Here is a 16,273-nt window from a genome sequence, read left to right as displayed (position 1 = left end):
ACCTGATGATAGATAAATAAGTTGATGATGATGACAGTACAGGACATGAGTAAGTCACATGGTGATTCAATCTATAATAAGTCTGCATGCTGGAGCTAATTTAAAACTGTAATCTGACTTCTAAACTCCAATCTCTATTCTGACTTGGGTTCAAAAGTGAACCCCTTTTATATTGGTCTGGTCAAGACTCTCTACAACCAAACAGGTGTTGGTCAACCTTGGACGCTTGACCAAGACAATCTGTACATCATAACATTACTCTGAATTGGGGAAGTGGACCTTTTAGCAAGAAGGAGGAATGTAGTCAATAAGAAACCCATAAAATATGTGTGCATCAGAAGGGTAGCTGGAAGAAGAATGAGAAATAATTTCTTAAGAAAGGTGAAGTTGGTATACTTCCTGTAGAATGGGTTAAGTATTGATTATGTATTGATACATTATTGAATATGTGAGATAAGCTGACAACCTACTATGTGATATTTTTTACTATGTATTCATTACCAGGTCACTACGTGTATATTGAAGCTGACCCCCAGTATGTGATATTTTTTACTATGTATTCATCACCAGGTCACTACATGTATATTGAAGCTGACCCCCAGTATGTGATATTTTTTACTATGTATTCATCACCAGGTCACTACATGTATATTGAAGCTGACCCCCAGTATGTGATATTGTTTACTATGTATTCATCACCAGGTCACTACATGTATATTGAAGCTGACCCCCAGTATGAGATATTTTTTACTATGTGTTCATCACCAGGTCACTATATTGAAGCTGACCCCCAGTATGTGATATTTTTTACTATGCGTTCATCACCAGGTCACTATATTGAAGCTGACCCCCAGTATGTGATATTTTTTACTATGTATTCATTACCAGGTCACTACATGTATATTGAAGCTGACCCTCCTCGAACGGAAGGTGATGTGGCTCTTCTGATTGGTCCACATATGTCACATGACACAGATACTACATCCTGCTGGTCCTTCTACTATAACATGTATGGGAAAGACGCAGGCAGTCTGGAAGTTCTGGTAGGATTTCCTGTTTCCAGAGTTTCTATATTTGAAATATTTTTAGTCAATATTCAAATGTAAAAAAATGCTTATAAAAACTTTGTAATTGTGAAGTTTTGTTATGCAATTCTTATTTTGATGTCGGGTGCATAACAATACATAATAAGTAAAACTCATAGAAACACAAGATATTAAAAAAAATATGAGTAAGTTATGACAAATGGAAAATAACTAAAGTGTCCCTTTTTCAATAAATATGACATGTAATATAATTGAGGGAAAAGTAACAATCCGATAAGAAAAGCAACATAATATAGACATGATTTATTTATCCAATCAATTGGAGATAATCAACAAAGTACTTACTCTTCCATTTCAAGACAGATCAAAGAAAGTTGAAGTATTATTTTGATTAAAATATGCATAAAACAATGAATGATATCTCTTCTCTTTTATTTCACAGTTAAATGTGATGAGTGCTGAGTTGTTTGGATCTTCAAAACTTGTATAATCTTCTCTTTTATTTCCCAGTTAAATGAGAATTCTGGTAGTACTACTAGCTTGAGTAAATTAGAAGGAGATCAAGGAATGTATTGGTTAAGAGAATCTATTGAGGTTCATTCTAATGGATATGAAATCATCTTTAAAGGAATAGTAGGTAACGGTGTAGAGGGAGACATCGCTATCGACTCTGTGGATGCTGTCCAGAAAAGTTGTTGTAAGTCTCTCATTCATTTTTTTCATTTGTTTTTTCACTTTCATACACTTTATTTTATACTGTTTGTTTTTAGTTAAAACTTAGTTCTGTCTTGTATTCACTGATTATGTATGGTAATAGTGTCCATTGATTTCTATCAGATTTATATTAGTTGTATTATGTTGGTATTGAAATAAAATTTAAAAGTCTTATAGACTTTACAGACTTACATGTACATTCAAAAAGATTGGAAAACTATTGATTGTGTCAATTTCAGGAAGAAAAGCATGAAAAATCATTTATGCCGATCTAAGTGTTGCTCATTTCTTCTTCATATCTCATGCTCAGTAAGCTGCTAAAAGTCTTTCATTTAGTTTTGAATTTCTATATGTACAACAATAAAAATATGTTGTTTCCAGAATCAAAGCAAAAACATGTACTTTTATTCATTATTCATTTTTATTTCATGTCAAACATAGTAAGCTGTGACTTTGAATTGAGTCTTTGTGATTGGGGAAATGTGGAAGATAGTGATTTTAATTGGATCCGATGGAGAGGAGAGACTAGTACACCAGGAACAGGACCTGATACAGACCATACTAAAAGAACACAAGATGGTAAGACTACACCCTATGAAGATAATTATAGTATTAACCAATGTTGATTATATCCTCTCATATTTATTTGAAATTCTCCATTTGCTGCACAGGTTTCCACCACAGACTTTAAATATTTCAGAGATTTTGTTGATCAGCTTTTGTTTCATTCTTGGATCCGGAACAGAAAGCAATCTCTCTTTTATCACTTATTACATATCAGAACGATATGTATGCTCATCAATATTTTAATCCCTTGATATTTCATAGACTTGGGTTTCTCTGCCTACGTGCCCCACTTTGTAGTAGAGCTTTTGTTGAAGACTTCAAATCTTGTCTCTTAATTTTATTTACCTTTTCGATATAATTTTCTCTTTTTGAATATAAGAAATGTAGGTAAGATCTAAGAGACAAGCCAACTCAAAACACTTGTTGTTGTCCTTCTGTAAATGTATTTTCAAAGGTTGCATTAAATTTGAGATGATCAAGTGAATTGAAATTTCTGTGAAATAAATACTTGATTTATGTTTGGATCTTTCGTAGGTTTCTATGTCTACATGAACTCTGCTGAACCTCGTGAAGAAGGTCAAGTTGCCAAATTGAGGAAGACCTTTATTCCCAGCACTGATGCTGAAGATATGTGTTTTACATTCTGGTATAGCATGGTTGGTCTTGATATGGGAACGCTTGAACTCTACAAGTATGTCTTTCAATTCTTAAACATCTTTATTTTTTTATTCATGTATATTTGGAAATGAAATTATGCACAATTGTCATAAAGTTCCATTTTTCAAATTATTTTATTGAAATTCTTCTTCAGTTTTTATTGTAGTTGCCAGACATCATGATTTATAAATTTGAATAATCAAATTCGCTTTATTGTTTAATTCAAATGGGAACAAGTTTGTATATATACATAAGCACATTTGAGGCAAAAATCTTAACTTCATTTGCATTTCTTTGTTTCTTTTTCACCTGAGCCACTTCTAAAAAAGAGGATCAATTCAGCCTTTTCAGTAAAGTTAAAATTGATGATTTTAGTTTACCAAACATTTATTTTGGTAAGACATACAATTTTCTTTCTATTGATATTTTTTCTGTAGGGATGAATTGGAAGGAGATAGTGAAGGTGTCATATGGAGGCTGAGCGGTCAACAAAGTTCATCTGGTTGGTTTAAGGCTACAGTGCCTTACAGTAGAGCTGCAATGGTACAGACTTCTCCTAAAGTTTCTGTTGCCCAACAGTTTTGTTCCATTCATGATGAAATACTAAGCCCAATAACAAATACAGAGCCCTAAATATAAGCAAATGGTAAAAGAAAATGAACGCTTCTACATGTTCATTGGGGGTATCTTTCGTTTCTTGTGTTAAATAAGTTTTAATGAAAATGATTCCTCCATGCAAAAAGGCTCTGTCCTGTTTCCAAATCCAATACCAGTAATTATTGCAGACAATTTTCATGATATCAATTAATTTCTGATGAATAAAATCATTTAAATCCCAGTTTCTTAGGATAGAAGTACTAGTGTGTCCATACTAAATTGAGAAACCAATGAAAATTGAATGGTCGAAAAACTTAAAAGTATAAGATATATTAAACAATTATCTTACCATTAACAGAGATCTATGTTAAATGTAGATTAAATCTTTTAAAGAAAATATAGACCAGAAATATCTAGTTTGACGACTTGATGTAATTGATTAGAGCAAATTTATCTATTTCATAATGCATGAAGTAATTCATTTAACAATTTTTTCGGTTAATTTTGTAGATTACATGATGAGTGATGTGCATGTTGACTTTCATTGTGGACATGCTCTTGGTGGATACAAAATGGGTTCACATAACCCAGATCTATTACAGTTAAAAGGATGTAAAATACCCTCCTAAACGAAAAATTTGAAACAGAATGTAAAGTTGAAATTCTCAAAATCTATGATTTTATACATAGCAAAAATGATACCATTGACAAGAGTATTCATTTCTCTAAAACTTTGCTACACAATTTTTTTTTAATATGACAAACCAGTAAAAAGTTATTGCGAGTTGAATAAGACAGTGCACGCAAACCCCCTCTGAATGTGGCACCCAAAAATTAATGTGGCGCAGATGGGATAGTGTACGTGGCGGGCAAAGAGTTAAGATAGGATGTAAAATATAGAAGTCTGGTCCTGACTCTCAAGGCTGCTTTGAATAATCTCTTCATCCGTTATTCTATATTATCAATCTTGTTTTTAACTCTTTGCACGCTGAATTAATTTTTCGGGGATAATAATGACAATTGTTTCCATGTTTTTTTTCTCTAATTCACGATTTCCATATTGCACAATTGATACTTATTATTATTATTATATATATATGTGTGTGTGTGTGTGTGTGTTATCCAAGAACTGTTGCTTTTTATTAGCCTGTCTTATTTGAAGGTAGGGGAGAAAACAAATCATTACGATTGCTGAATTTAATTATTGGAATGTGCAAGATTGCAACAACAGCGCGTTAAGGGTTAATATTCTCTTTCCACTTACAGTTTGAATTCCGAGGCATTGTTGGAAATGGCAGTCGAAGCGATATTGGCCTTGATGACCTAAACCCTGTTTCTGGAAGATGTAGTGGTAAGGTGTCATCTGACAACCTATGGGGGGCAGTCTGCACCCCATGACGAGTCACAACCCATGTAAAGGACGTATCCCTGCCCCCCCCCCCCCTGACGAGCTTGAAAGACCTTTTTGGCCCCCCCCTGACAAGCTTGAAACTTTTTTTCTTTTTTTTTTTGGCTTGTCATTTTTTTCTATTACAAAATCCTTTATTTGTGATTTAAGACCTTTTTGGGGGGGCTTGTCAATTTTTTTATCTAGTACGAAATCCTTTATTTGTGATTGAAGACTTATTTTTTGGCCCCCCCTGTGGAAAATCATAGGTATGCTACTGCTGAAAAGTATACTGCTGCAAAATATTCAAGGATTGTTCGTTCTTAAGAAGAGAGCTTTATTTCGTTCACAAAGACATTAGGATTTAAGTTTGATAAATTGAGTACCTTATATAGGCTCAGAATCATGGCATGCGAATAGTTTTTTTTCCGGGGGGGGGGGGCAAGAGGTGTAAAAAAATTTAACATACTCAAAAGCAACAGAAAAAATTGAGTAATTTTTTAATTGGGGCACTTTTGCATTTTCAAAAGTTAAAATGAAGGATTTTGTGCACACTTTTTTTTCTGAAAGGGACTCTGTAGTGACAGGTTGACTACTTCTTTATGGTCTGCATGTATCTTGAAAGTCTGTGTGTGAGCATTGGCCTTCTAAATGGAGGTATTTTTGTTCTTTAAGTAAATCAATTCATGTAAATGTTGCATTTGCTGGAAGAAATTTTTTCTAATCTGAACTCATTTTCCTTGACAGTCACACCGGCTGAAGCTAGAGTCGGGGTACCTGTCACCCCATCCTTACCCCCTACAAGTGATAACCCAACAACTCGTCGTAGGACTGAACAAATCAAGACAACACTGCCTCCAACAGAGGGTAAGATAATCCTTTATTGTATTACCATATGTGGGCACATCGTGGTCTAGTGGTTCTGACTCTTTCCTTTCAAACAGAGGACCGTGGGTTCGAATCCTAGCCATGGCGTGTTTTCCTTCAGCATGAAATTTATCCACAATGTGCTGCACTTGACCCAGGTGAGGTGAATGGGTACCTGGCAGGATTAATTCCTTGAATGCACGAAAGGCAGCTCGAGCCGGGGTAATAATGATAATAATAAAAATGTGCCTCGAAATAGATCGTTTCTAGATAGATGGCGCTCTACAAATGCCTATCATTATTATCATTATTACCATCTTTATGCCATTTAGCAGATTCTAAAAAGATACTGTTTTTAAGTATGGTCCATGGTTAGGGGATAGGGTTGCAATAGGGTTTTATGTTAGTTGTAGGGTTGGTCTAGGATAATATATAGTTTTAAATCCAGGGCTGAAGTTGGTCATTAACGTGTGGAATTTGCAGCTGAGCAATTGTCGCCGAAACAAATGTCATGAAACCATCACATGAAGTCTCCTTTTCCAATGATCAATGATATGCTGATGTACCTGAGACAAGCCATATCATTTAATCCATATTTTGAAATAAAGAATTCTGGTGTTGATACCAAAAAATCCAGTTCTTGATATTGATTATATTTTTTTATTCAATGTTGTAAACAAAATACAGTCCTTAATAAAAATATGATTTACATTACAAAATGTGATTTGGGTAAAAATTGCTTGTCATGCATACCTCATCATGTGCTGACTAAACGGTTCAAGCGGTGTGATCACCCCTGTACGAAAATAATAAAGGGTAGGTTTACCACATTTCCAAGCTGATTTTAGTAAAAGCAAAACAATTGAAAGAGACTTGTAGATAAATATTGGGCAGAAATTGATAAAAGAATACGATTTCCATAGTTTAAATATGGCATCTGAACCAAGTAGATACAATTTAGGCAGGGTATTGACTAGTCTAAGTCATTACTATTATTCAGGATCACCTAGGGTAGCGTTTCATGAAAGGACTTGGCAAACATTTTATCTGTCAAGTTCTGTTTCATCCGACAGTCACTGTAGGAACTGTGACCTCCAGCCAATCAAAATCAAAGAAAGTTATCAGATCTGACAACTTGTCAGATGAAAGTGTTGAAATGAAACACTCCCCAGATATATGATCTCCATCATTCAAGATCAAAGATATGGAAAATATGCCTTATAATAATAATATTCCGCCTTTATGTAGCGCTTAACACATCGGAACGACGTCTCTAAGCGCTTTAAAGATATATTATTACCCCGGTCATTGGATCCTTGCATGCCCGCATACAATGCACCTTATCCACTCCCTGGGGAGCATTCCAACAAGAGTTGCAAGACTCAATTGCTAAGCATACTACACAGGCTTTCGCATCCTACTGGGTACCCATTTAACACCTGGGTGGAGAGTGGCAAATTTTGGATTGACGCCTAGCCAAGGGATGCGAGGCCATGGTTGGATTCGAACACCCGACCCTCTGATTACAAGGCGAGGGTCAGAACCGCTACACCACGGCGCTTCTACAAAGGAAGCGCCGTCTTCTAAAGAAAAGATTTTACCTTGGTGGGATATAAAGCCAAGCAGAATGAAAGTATATAGTTATAGAGCATCTCACTGAGTGATAACATGTTTGGTATGTTTTATTCTCAAAACCCGATTACTTTGATCATCTTATTTCTCATTGATGACACTCATCTCTACTATTATTTCATGTTCATACAGTGATGAGAACAGAAGAACCACAGGGAGCTGGTATGTATGTTTAGTACACTAATTAATTGCCCTTATTCTAATACCAAAGCTTGAAAACATGCATTCTCACTCAGACAACACTTACATTGCATGAATATTTATAAATGTTAAAAATGATTTACGATTTGTGTAGCATTTGTATCCACCTTGTCAGGTGCTCTGGGCGCTCTTATATTACCTCGGCTAGGCTTGTCTACCGATTCTTGTGCTCACAGCTTTTTTGAGGCCAAGGTTTACCCCCGGTAGGACTTCAGGAACCTGGTCAAATATGAGTAGTTGAGGACTTTAGATCACTCCTTGTTCATAGACTTATTCATTCCCAAATCTCTAGCAATAGCTTTTAATGTAAAAATGGTCAGATTTAGCTGTCATCATGATGGTTTTTCTATCTTGTATACATTTTATTCCAGAAGCCTTAGCTATAACCCTTGATATGATTGGTGAGATTATAGCCATCATCTGGATGGCATTTCTCATTGGCATTCATTTTATACCAGAAGACCTAGCTATAACCCTTGATGTGATTGGTACATGAAGGATTGTAGCCATCATCTTGATGGTATTCTTTTTGCTTTTATTTTGTTCCAAAAGCCATAGCTATAACCCTTGATATGATTTAGCCATCATCTGGATGGCATCTCTTGTTGGCATTCATTTTATACCAGAGGCCTTAGCTATAACCTGTGATATGATTGGTCAGATTTTAGATGTTATATTGATGATACTCTTTTTTGCTTTCATTTTCTTCCAGAAGCGTTAGCTATAACCCTTGGTGTGATAGGTGGGATAGTAGGTGTTATCCTGATAGTAATTGCTTCTTGGTTCATCACGAAAAGAAGATCCAGGTAGGTCTTACAAGTCAAGAATTCCCTTGATGGAAATACTCAACAAGGAAACATATATGAAAGGACTTGTCAGAAGTTTTATGCGACAGGTCCTGTTTTATCCGACAGTTACCATAGTAACGGTACATGTACCTCTCAGCCAATCACAATCAGGGAAAGTTGTCAGATTTTGTCACACCAAAATGTTGATGAAACGCTTCCTTGGTCTGAAGGTGTGGTTTGAGTATGGATAGCCAATATTGACACAAACCTGTAAGTTCACGTTTCCCCCCAATCATTCTTTAGTGTGTAGATTGTCTTTTGAGAATGAGGAAAGACAACAACACACAATATACATTTTGGCTCCCCATAATTTTAGTTAAATTAGACGTCAGAATATGGGTTATAATATACAATGTACTTGGGTCATTTCCAGTTTGGTGTTGGATGCAAAATTTAGACTGCCTTTGTTAGCTTCAGCACCTAATGTGAGTTCTTGAAGGACAAGACTATTCTAACAAAATGTTTATTTGAATAAAAAGAGAAAAATCCAACAAGCATAACACTGAAAATTTCATCAAAATCGGATGTATAATAAGAAAGTTTTGCTTAATTTCATAAAATAGTTATATGCACTTCTTGGTTGGTATATGCAAATGAGGAGACTGATGATGTCATCCACTCACTATTTCTTTTGTACTTTATTATATGAAATATGAAATATTCTAATTTTCTCTTCATTGTCAAGTGAAACAACGATTAAATCCTCCCTGAACATTTGGAATGAGCATTGTTTAATACTATTTGATTCAGTCAAGTTGGTCCTTATTGTCAAATCTATAGAAAATGAAATATTGTATACATGTAAATCAAACAATAAATAATTGACCTGTTATTACAAATTTCTAAACATCATATCTTGGTATACAATATGAAATATAAATATCTTTTCACTCACATTCATTGCGTGACTGTTTATTTTATTGTAAACAGACAAAAAAAAAGAAAAGATAAGGCAAGATATGATAAGACAATACAATACATTCGACACACCTCCTAAAGGTTTGTGTTATCTTATAATGTTTTTTTTTTGTATTTTATAATTGTAGTTCAAAACTTGAAATAGCAGCCCTCCATAATCACATGGAAAACCCTGCTTATGACCCAGATGGGATAGGAGGAGATGTAAGTATCAAAGTAAATCCATTTGTAATTAACCGAGAGATCTCAGTATATGGTTGACAGGGAAGTTAACCCTGACTAAGGTTGGTTTATGCAATCAGAAATGTTTGAGGAAATTAGTTGTAAAGGCTTGATGAAAATTCATCTAAGAGTAATGCAGTTAATTTTTTTTCATTTTCTCTGTCTGTTGTGTGATACAATTCCCCAAATTGTGATTTTCTCCAAAAAAAAATTGAAAGTGATTTTATTTCTGCTGGGAATGTATCATTAGAGATATCAACCAATGATGTAAAGATATACCTGAAAACCATATATATCTATCGTCGGCAGTCATCGGCACCATTGTATCGCGATACGACAGTGCAACACTTATTTCAGAGAAAATCAACTTCAAAGTTGTTATACTTTGTTTAGAATTTCCCTGTACCAATATGCAATAGGGCATACAACAGCCCTGACCATGGCTTCATTACCCGTGACCAAGCAAACGTATCCCTCTTTCATGTGCAAAGTCATTACAATACAGATTCAATGGTTTGGCTGTCTGCACATTTGCCGCCAAGTTCGCCGATTGGCACACTTGCTGCTTTGCCAAGTACGCCGATTGGCACAAATCTCACGACAATCCGATTACATTGATTTATACAATGCCATCAATCACAAAAGCTAAGCTCCCTAAGCTGAACTTCCTGCCTTGCCATTGAAAAAAAAATAGCCTAGGCTTAGAGTATTGGGCCTGTACTATTATTCTTTGACAAAGGGGTTATAAGTAGCTTGTTCTCATATTTTGTAAAAATCTGGGAATGAATAGCCTGTACACTTATAGTTTGCCAATTGAAACTTTAAGGTTTCCATTGATCAGAGATATATCTTCTAAACATGAATAAATATTGATGAAATATACATCAATAGAAAGCTAGTTTCATACTCTACAACTTTACTGAGAATATTTTTCTGTAGGAAAAAGCATAAAAAAGTTACAGCCATGTAAACTATGCATGCAAATCCAAAGCACCCATTTCTGGTGTCCACAGAATTAATCCGCCAATAGGGGATTCCGTGCACGGCGGAAAAAGAGTTAAGCGCGCGTATCTGTTGTTTACTTTGTCACAATACACATTTCCAATTGGATTTGTGCATTTATCTTAAATTTATATGGCATCGCCTATAAAATTTCCTTAATACATAACAAAAATAAACTGCTCGCTAGAAAGTTACGTATGTATACAGTAGGACTTTTACTTTCACGTTCTGCAAAAATCTCAGAATCAATTTTTTTACCATGTGTTGTGTTTTTTTATTGGGACTTGGTCTAATTTCCAGAAAGGTCTTATGTCCATTTGAGGTAGGACATAGTTGTCACTGGTACTTACCAACCTTTTTGACCTTCATATTATTTTATGTTGTGGCAAAATTAGATTATGTTTCAATAAGAGGGGAAAGGAAAGCTCATACCAAATGGAAAATCATAATTGCATGAATGTACTTATGATAAGTTTTACTAACATATTATTTGATTCTTTTGTGTTTTACATTTTAGATTGTATTAAGAGACATGGAAAAGAAACCAGTAGACATAGAGCCACGTTACCAGTCTTTCGTAAGTCTGTGTTGAAATTCAATAAACATTTTTTTATGTTTGATATTACTTTTGGTTCATAATCGCTTTTTACTCAAGATCTGATTATATTTTTACACAGCATCAGCAATTTCTTACAGACAAAATAAACTTGTTCTTGATGATACATAGTAATTGGTATAATATGGCTTCCATGCTTTAGTGTATAGAATTTTTTTTTTATTTTTTTTTATCACAATCAAATAAAATAAAATGTTCATCTATAGTTACACTGTTGAATATTATTAATTTTGTGACCTTGAAAAGCTGACCATAAGGTTTAATGCAGTTTCAACTGAATTATTAAAAAAAGAATGTGTCACCAAGGGTTGTTTTGAATATGCTGTTCAAATCTTGATTCATGTTTAAAATGTCAGGTTTAGGACTCGTCTTACACATGCATGGCTTTTACCTAGTGTATCACTGTCTTTTTTGTCACAATATATTCTCATGATTGTTTAGTAGATCATGAACCAGTGGAGGATAATCAATATTCATTTTTAATTTTTTTTTACATATTCATGAGGGAAAATGAATGACAATTATTACCGTCTTGTGTTTTCTTTGAATAATCATTATTTTTTCACCAGATTATGCTGGGAATTATTTTATGTTCTTGAAATACTTTGGTCTTTTGAAAGCTTCTTTAGTACCAAAGTGACTTATTAATATTATTTATTTCAATTGTATGAATGTAAAACAACTGCAAGCATCAACGGCATAGTTGAAAGTCAAAGACAGTAGTTGCAGCAAACAATTATTTCATGAGAAAGTCTTTCAAATGAAGGTTGTTTGTCAAAATATTATCATACATCTACACCTGGTACACTAATGTAAACTTATCTTTGTAAAATCATGAAATCTTAGCTCAAAATCGATAATTCTGATGATCATTAACACAGAAAAGCATATGTGGGGCAGTGTATTAAAATTGCTTTAAAAAATGCCTGGCATTTGATGGAATTCCAAGCTTATTTTGCTTGTTTCTCATTAATTACACATTTACTTTTCCAGAGTTATATGGACATATTTTTTTTTATTTATACATACAGACACTTTGGTGGTCTATTCTGTTCGAACTCATTTTTCAGATCGTTACCAAAACTGGTATTCATCTTAAATCTGAATCTGAATTTATTTTTTATTGAATCCATCATTTTTCTCTTACAGGCTCCGGTAGTGAATCCAGATGAAGGCTTTGAAAATCCTATGTATGCAAGCATGACGTCACCGGATCAATCTATCATCTAATTAATCAAAAGATATACAAATTTTTCTGAGGTTTAAGTTCCAACTCCTTAAATTGGCAACAATGAACATTATTTTTTACCCAGTTCTATGAAATATAACGTAATTCTGAATGAATAACAATTACAAAATTTCAACTGGAATTTTCAGCAAGATTTTGTATGATGTTGTTAATGATAAGTTTCAATTATAAGGTTCAAGTTGCATTTATAATACGACACTGCACTGCACACAGAACTGAAATGTTATCATGTTTCTTTAATAGTGCATTTTTCTATTCAACCATATTTCATAATGTAGCAGCCAGTGATCAGATTTACTTGTTAACAGTATAGTTCATTACATGTATGTATGTCAGGAAAATATCAACCTCAAGAGGCATTCCATGTGATACATTTGTTCTTTCATTTTGTTTTCTTTTTTGCTAAACATGTTGAATGAAAATATGAATTAGCAAATCAAATTGTATACGGTATGAATTGAATGTTACTAAAGAGGATGAACGCTGTAAGATTAAGATATATAGTTATATGAAAGGGAAAATCTGCCCCAACAAAGGAGTTGACCAGGAAAAAAAAGGTCATAACACTGAAATATTCGTCATTATTTGATGGAAAATGAAAATTTACTTCATTTCAAGTTTTTGTTGTTTTTCACATGGCAGTGATATTTGTATGAAGGTAGTATATTATAGAGGGAAACGATAATATTATATAATACTTCTTATTTTATGAAGAGTTTGTTTGCAAAAGGGGTTAGATCTACTATAGACCATTCCAAGAAAATAACTTTTGTCCCTCATTTTCACACTGACCCAGATGTTTACATAACTCATTTGCCTTTCATCCGATTTTAATGACATTTTATAGTGGTGCACTTACCCCATTTTTCTCTGATCAAATCAAATTTGTTTGGGTGGACCCTTGGGATGGACCTATATACCAATTCTTATAATAATAATATAGGGTATTTATATTGTGCACATATCCACCTCGTTAGGTGCTCAAGGGCGCTCCTATATTACCCGGCTAAGCTAGGCGTTCATAGCGCACACAGCTTTTTAAGGAATTACTTCCTACTGGTACCCATTTACCTCACCTGGGTTGAGTGCAGCACACTGTGGATCAGTTCCTTGCTGAAGGAAATTACGCCATGGCTGGGATTCAAACCCACGACCCTCTGTTTCAAAGTCCGAAGACTAATCCACTGGGCCACAACGCTCCACTTATTGCTAAAAAAAGTGTCAAACTCATTTATAATTATTGTTAGCAGAATTATGTTTCCTTTAAATAACATATGCTATGGTGGATTTTCTTATGAAGCTTATTGTGATTAATATCTACATTCCATATTTCCTTTTTACCTCATAAGTTCTTGAATGTTAATAAGCTTTGTTAGTAGTATGTTTACAAATGCATAAGATGTCGGTGGAATACGTTGTATTTGTATAATGATATGGAGTGGTTGTAAGCAATGACAATTATGAGATGTTAGTTGGTCATTTGCATAATGTGAATATCATTGACTAAAGTGACTATCACCCTTTGTTTTGGAAGTTATATTCATTAGCTGAATGATAGAAATGTACTTTAACCCTATCTAGACAGGGGAGATATGAGATCTTGGCCCTCGACCAGTCACCACGCAAAATAATTCAATTGGCATTCAAATTGTCTGGGATGTAATCTACAATATGGTAGAGTAATTTATTTCATAAAAGATTGAAATTAATTGATGCTAATGTATGCATAATTGATATTTAGAAAATCATACTTTTTCCTCTATCTCCCTAAATAAAGTTCTTTGCAAATCAATTTCTTGTGTATTACATGTATGTTGATTTTGCAATATCTTATGTATTTCTTTTTTTTTTTTTTTTCATTGTTTTTTCATTGAACTTTGTCGGGGACATTTTTGAGATCATAAACAGCATAACATAAATTCCTTTATACTATCAAAAGTCAAAATAATCATACATTTATGACTTTTGGTTGAAAACACAATTTTCATCGACTTGTACACAAAATCACATTTTTGAGTAATGTTGGGTCTGACATGCACTTGTGAAATGTTGCATAATTTTGAAATCGTGTACCCAGGTGTCGCAAATTTGGTCAGTTCAGTGAGCGGTGCAGTCAAAAAGTTCGTGTGGCGAAAATATTGCGCGAAATGTTGAAGGGGGCCTCTGAGCCCCACAACCCCCCCCCCCCCCCCCGCCTAGATAGGGTTAATTCAGACACATGGAAGAGGTATAATTTTGAGCTTTGTGAAAGTTTCAAATACACACAAAAAAAATTGTGTTATGTTACTTCTTTAAAATGGTAACAAAAATCAGAATTTTTGTTGTTGAGAAATATACAAGAAAAAGTGTCAAAACAAATATCTGATGAAATATTTGTTTAAACCCTTATAGTCCTAGTACTTTAAATTACCATTGGAAATTATCAGCAAGGTTTTCGCAATCATAATAAATTGATTTTAATTATTAAAAATAGGATACAGTTATGCATTTGGGCTTAAAACAGTCTTTGCATTTGATTTGTCCATGGCTTTCAGCAAGTTTTGTGACATGCACTTACAAAATGTTGGTTTATTTCAGGAACAAGGGGGGGGGGGGCTGTAGGCATGACTCACATAAGTTGTAGTCATGAAGGAGGTATGCCACACATACACTGTTAGAAAAAACAGAAGATTTGACAGAAGAAAAATTTAAAAAACGATTTTACAGAAAGAAGTAACAAAATCATTCTCTAAATTGTTATAACAGGAAAGATTTATACATTTTTTTAATATAATTTTACAGAACAGGTCTGTTTTAAAAAAGGGGAAAACAGTTTTATTACAATAAATTTGTAAGGTTACACACACCAAATAATTCTTTTCTGTCATTTTACAGAAATGCATGTAATATTACACAGTGCAGTAAGATTACAGGTGTTCTCGAGACTCTGCTGCAGGAATTTTTGTTTTTTAAAGTAGAAATTTTCTAACAGTGTACAATGTCATTAGCAATTAAGGCCTTTTTCTTTTTAAAAGAGTAGTTTTAAAAGTAGCTTTGGTGCATGGTAGTATTTGTAATATTTTATTATGGTTTCTTACAAGAGTTCATTGTATTTGAAGGATACATGTATTTCATGTTTTTGTCAAGGGTTAGTTTTTCATATTGAATTAATATCACTTAATTTTGTTGTAATAATTTATAATGTTCATGTTATTAGGATTTTCATGCACTAGCTAATAATTGACATTTTCCTTTGCAGATTATTTTAATTTGATATCCTTATGTTTATGGTATGTTGTAGTCTATTAAAATAATATTATACCATGTGTCAATGTGCCTTCATTTGTAAGACAAAAACTATGTGAAAATTAATGGAGATATCTTATATAGATTACAGATTAAAAATATTAACTTTATATATTAAACTGGAAAAAAGTTGTGAATTTGTGAATTTTTTTCAAGAAAAATGTTTGGCTTTTACACAATGCAGAGTGTCCATACCACTGCTGTATGTAGCAAAGACTCCATATACTGTATAAATGTGTTTGAAGATGTTGATCTTTATTATGACCATACGCACTCCATAATGTTCCTCTTATTTTGCTCATTAAGTGGAAAGTCCACCCCAACTAAAGAAATATATTTAAAATTCAAGCAAGTTTAGTCCCTAAAATGTCAATACATGGGATCAGGGGTTGAAAACGATTGTCTCGCGATAGTTTGTTGTGGAGTTACAGCGAGGCGAGGTTACACCGCTACAGACTTAGGACG

General features: G+C 33.8%; 1 protein-coding gene across 1 annotated transcript in view; it reads left to right on the top strand.

Annotated features, from left to right (window-relative positions):
* LOC129263595 (MAM and LDL-receptor class A domain-containing protein 1-like) overlaps positions 1–15,925 on the top strand; it is a 76,618-nt gene extending 60,693 nt beyond the window's left edge. Inside the window, exons 44-55 of the mRNA XM_064100676.1 lie at positions 889–1,043; positions 1,557–1,743; positions 2,202–2,339; positions 2,862–3,018; positions 3,422–3,527; positions 4,848–4,932; positions 5,716–5,835; positions 7,600–7,629; positions 8,381–8,474; positions 9,563–9,638; positions 11,176–11,235; positions 12,424–15,925. Coding sequence (XP_063956746.1) covers positions 889–1,043; positions 1,557–1,743; positions 2,202–2,339; positions 2,862–3,018; positions 3,422–3,527; positions 4,848–4,932; positions 5,716–5,835; positions 7,600–7,629; positions 8,381–8,474; positions 9,563–9,638; positions 11,176–11,235; positions 12,424–12,504 — 1,289 coding nt within the window. The 3' untranslated portion in view covers positions 12,505–15,925. The remainder of the gene's footprint in view (positions 1–888; positions 1,044–1,556; positions 1,744–2,201; positions 2,340–2,861; positions 3,019–3,421; positions 3,528–4,847; positions 4,933–5,715; positions 5,836–7,599; positions 7,630–8,380; positions 8,475–9,562; positions 9,639–11,175; positions 11,236–12,423) is intronic.
* Positions 15,926–16,273: the final 348 nt, after the last annotated feature.

Source organism: Lytechinus pictus, chromosome 6 (genome assembly GCF_037042905.1).
Source record: "Lytechinus pictus isolate F3 Inbred chromosome 6, Lp3.0, whole genome shotgun sequence".
NCBI lineage: Eukaryota > Metazoa > Echinodermata > Echinoidea > Temnopleuroida > Toxopneustidae > Lytechinus > Lytechinus pictus.
This window is presented reverse-complemented; position numbering and strand designations above follow the sequence as displayed.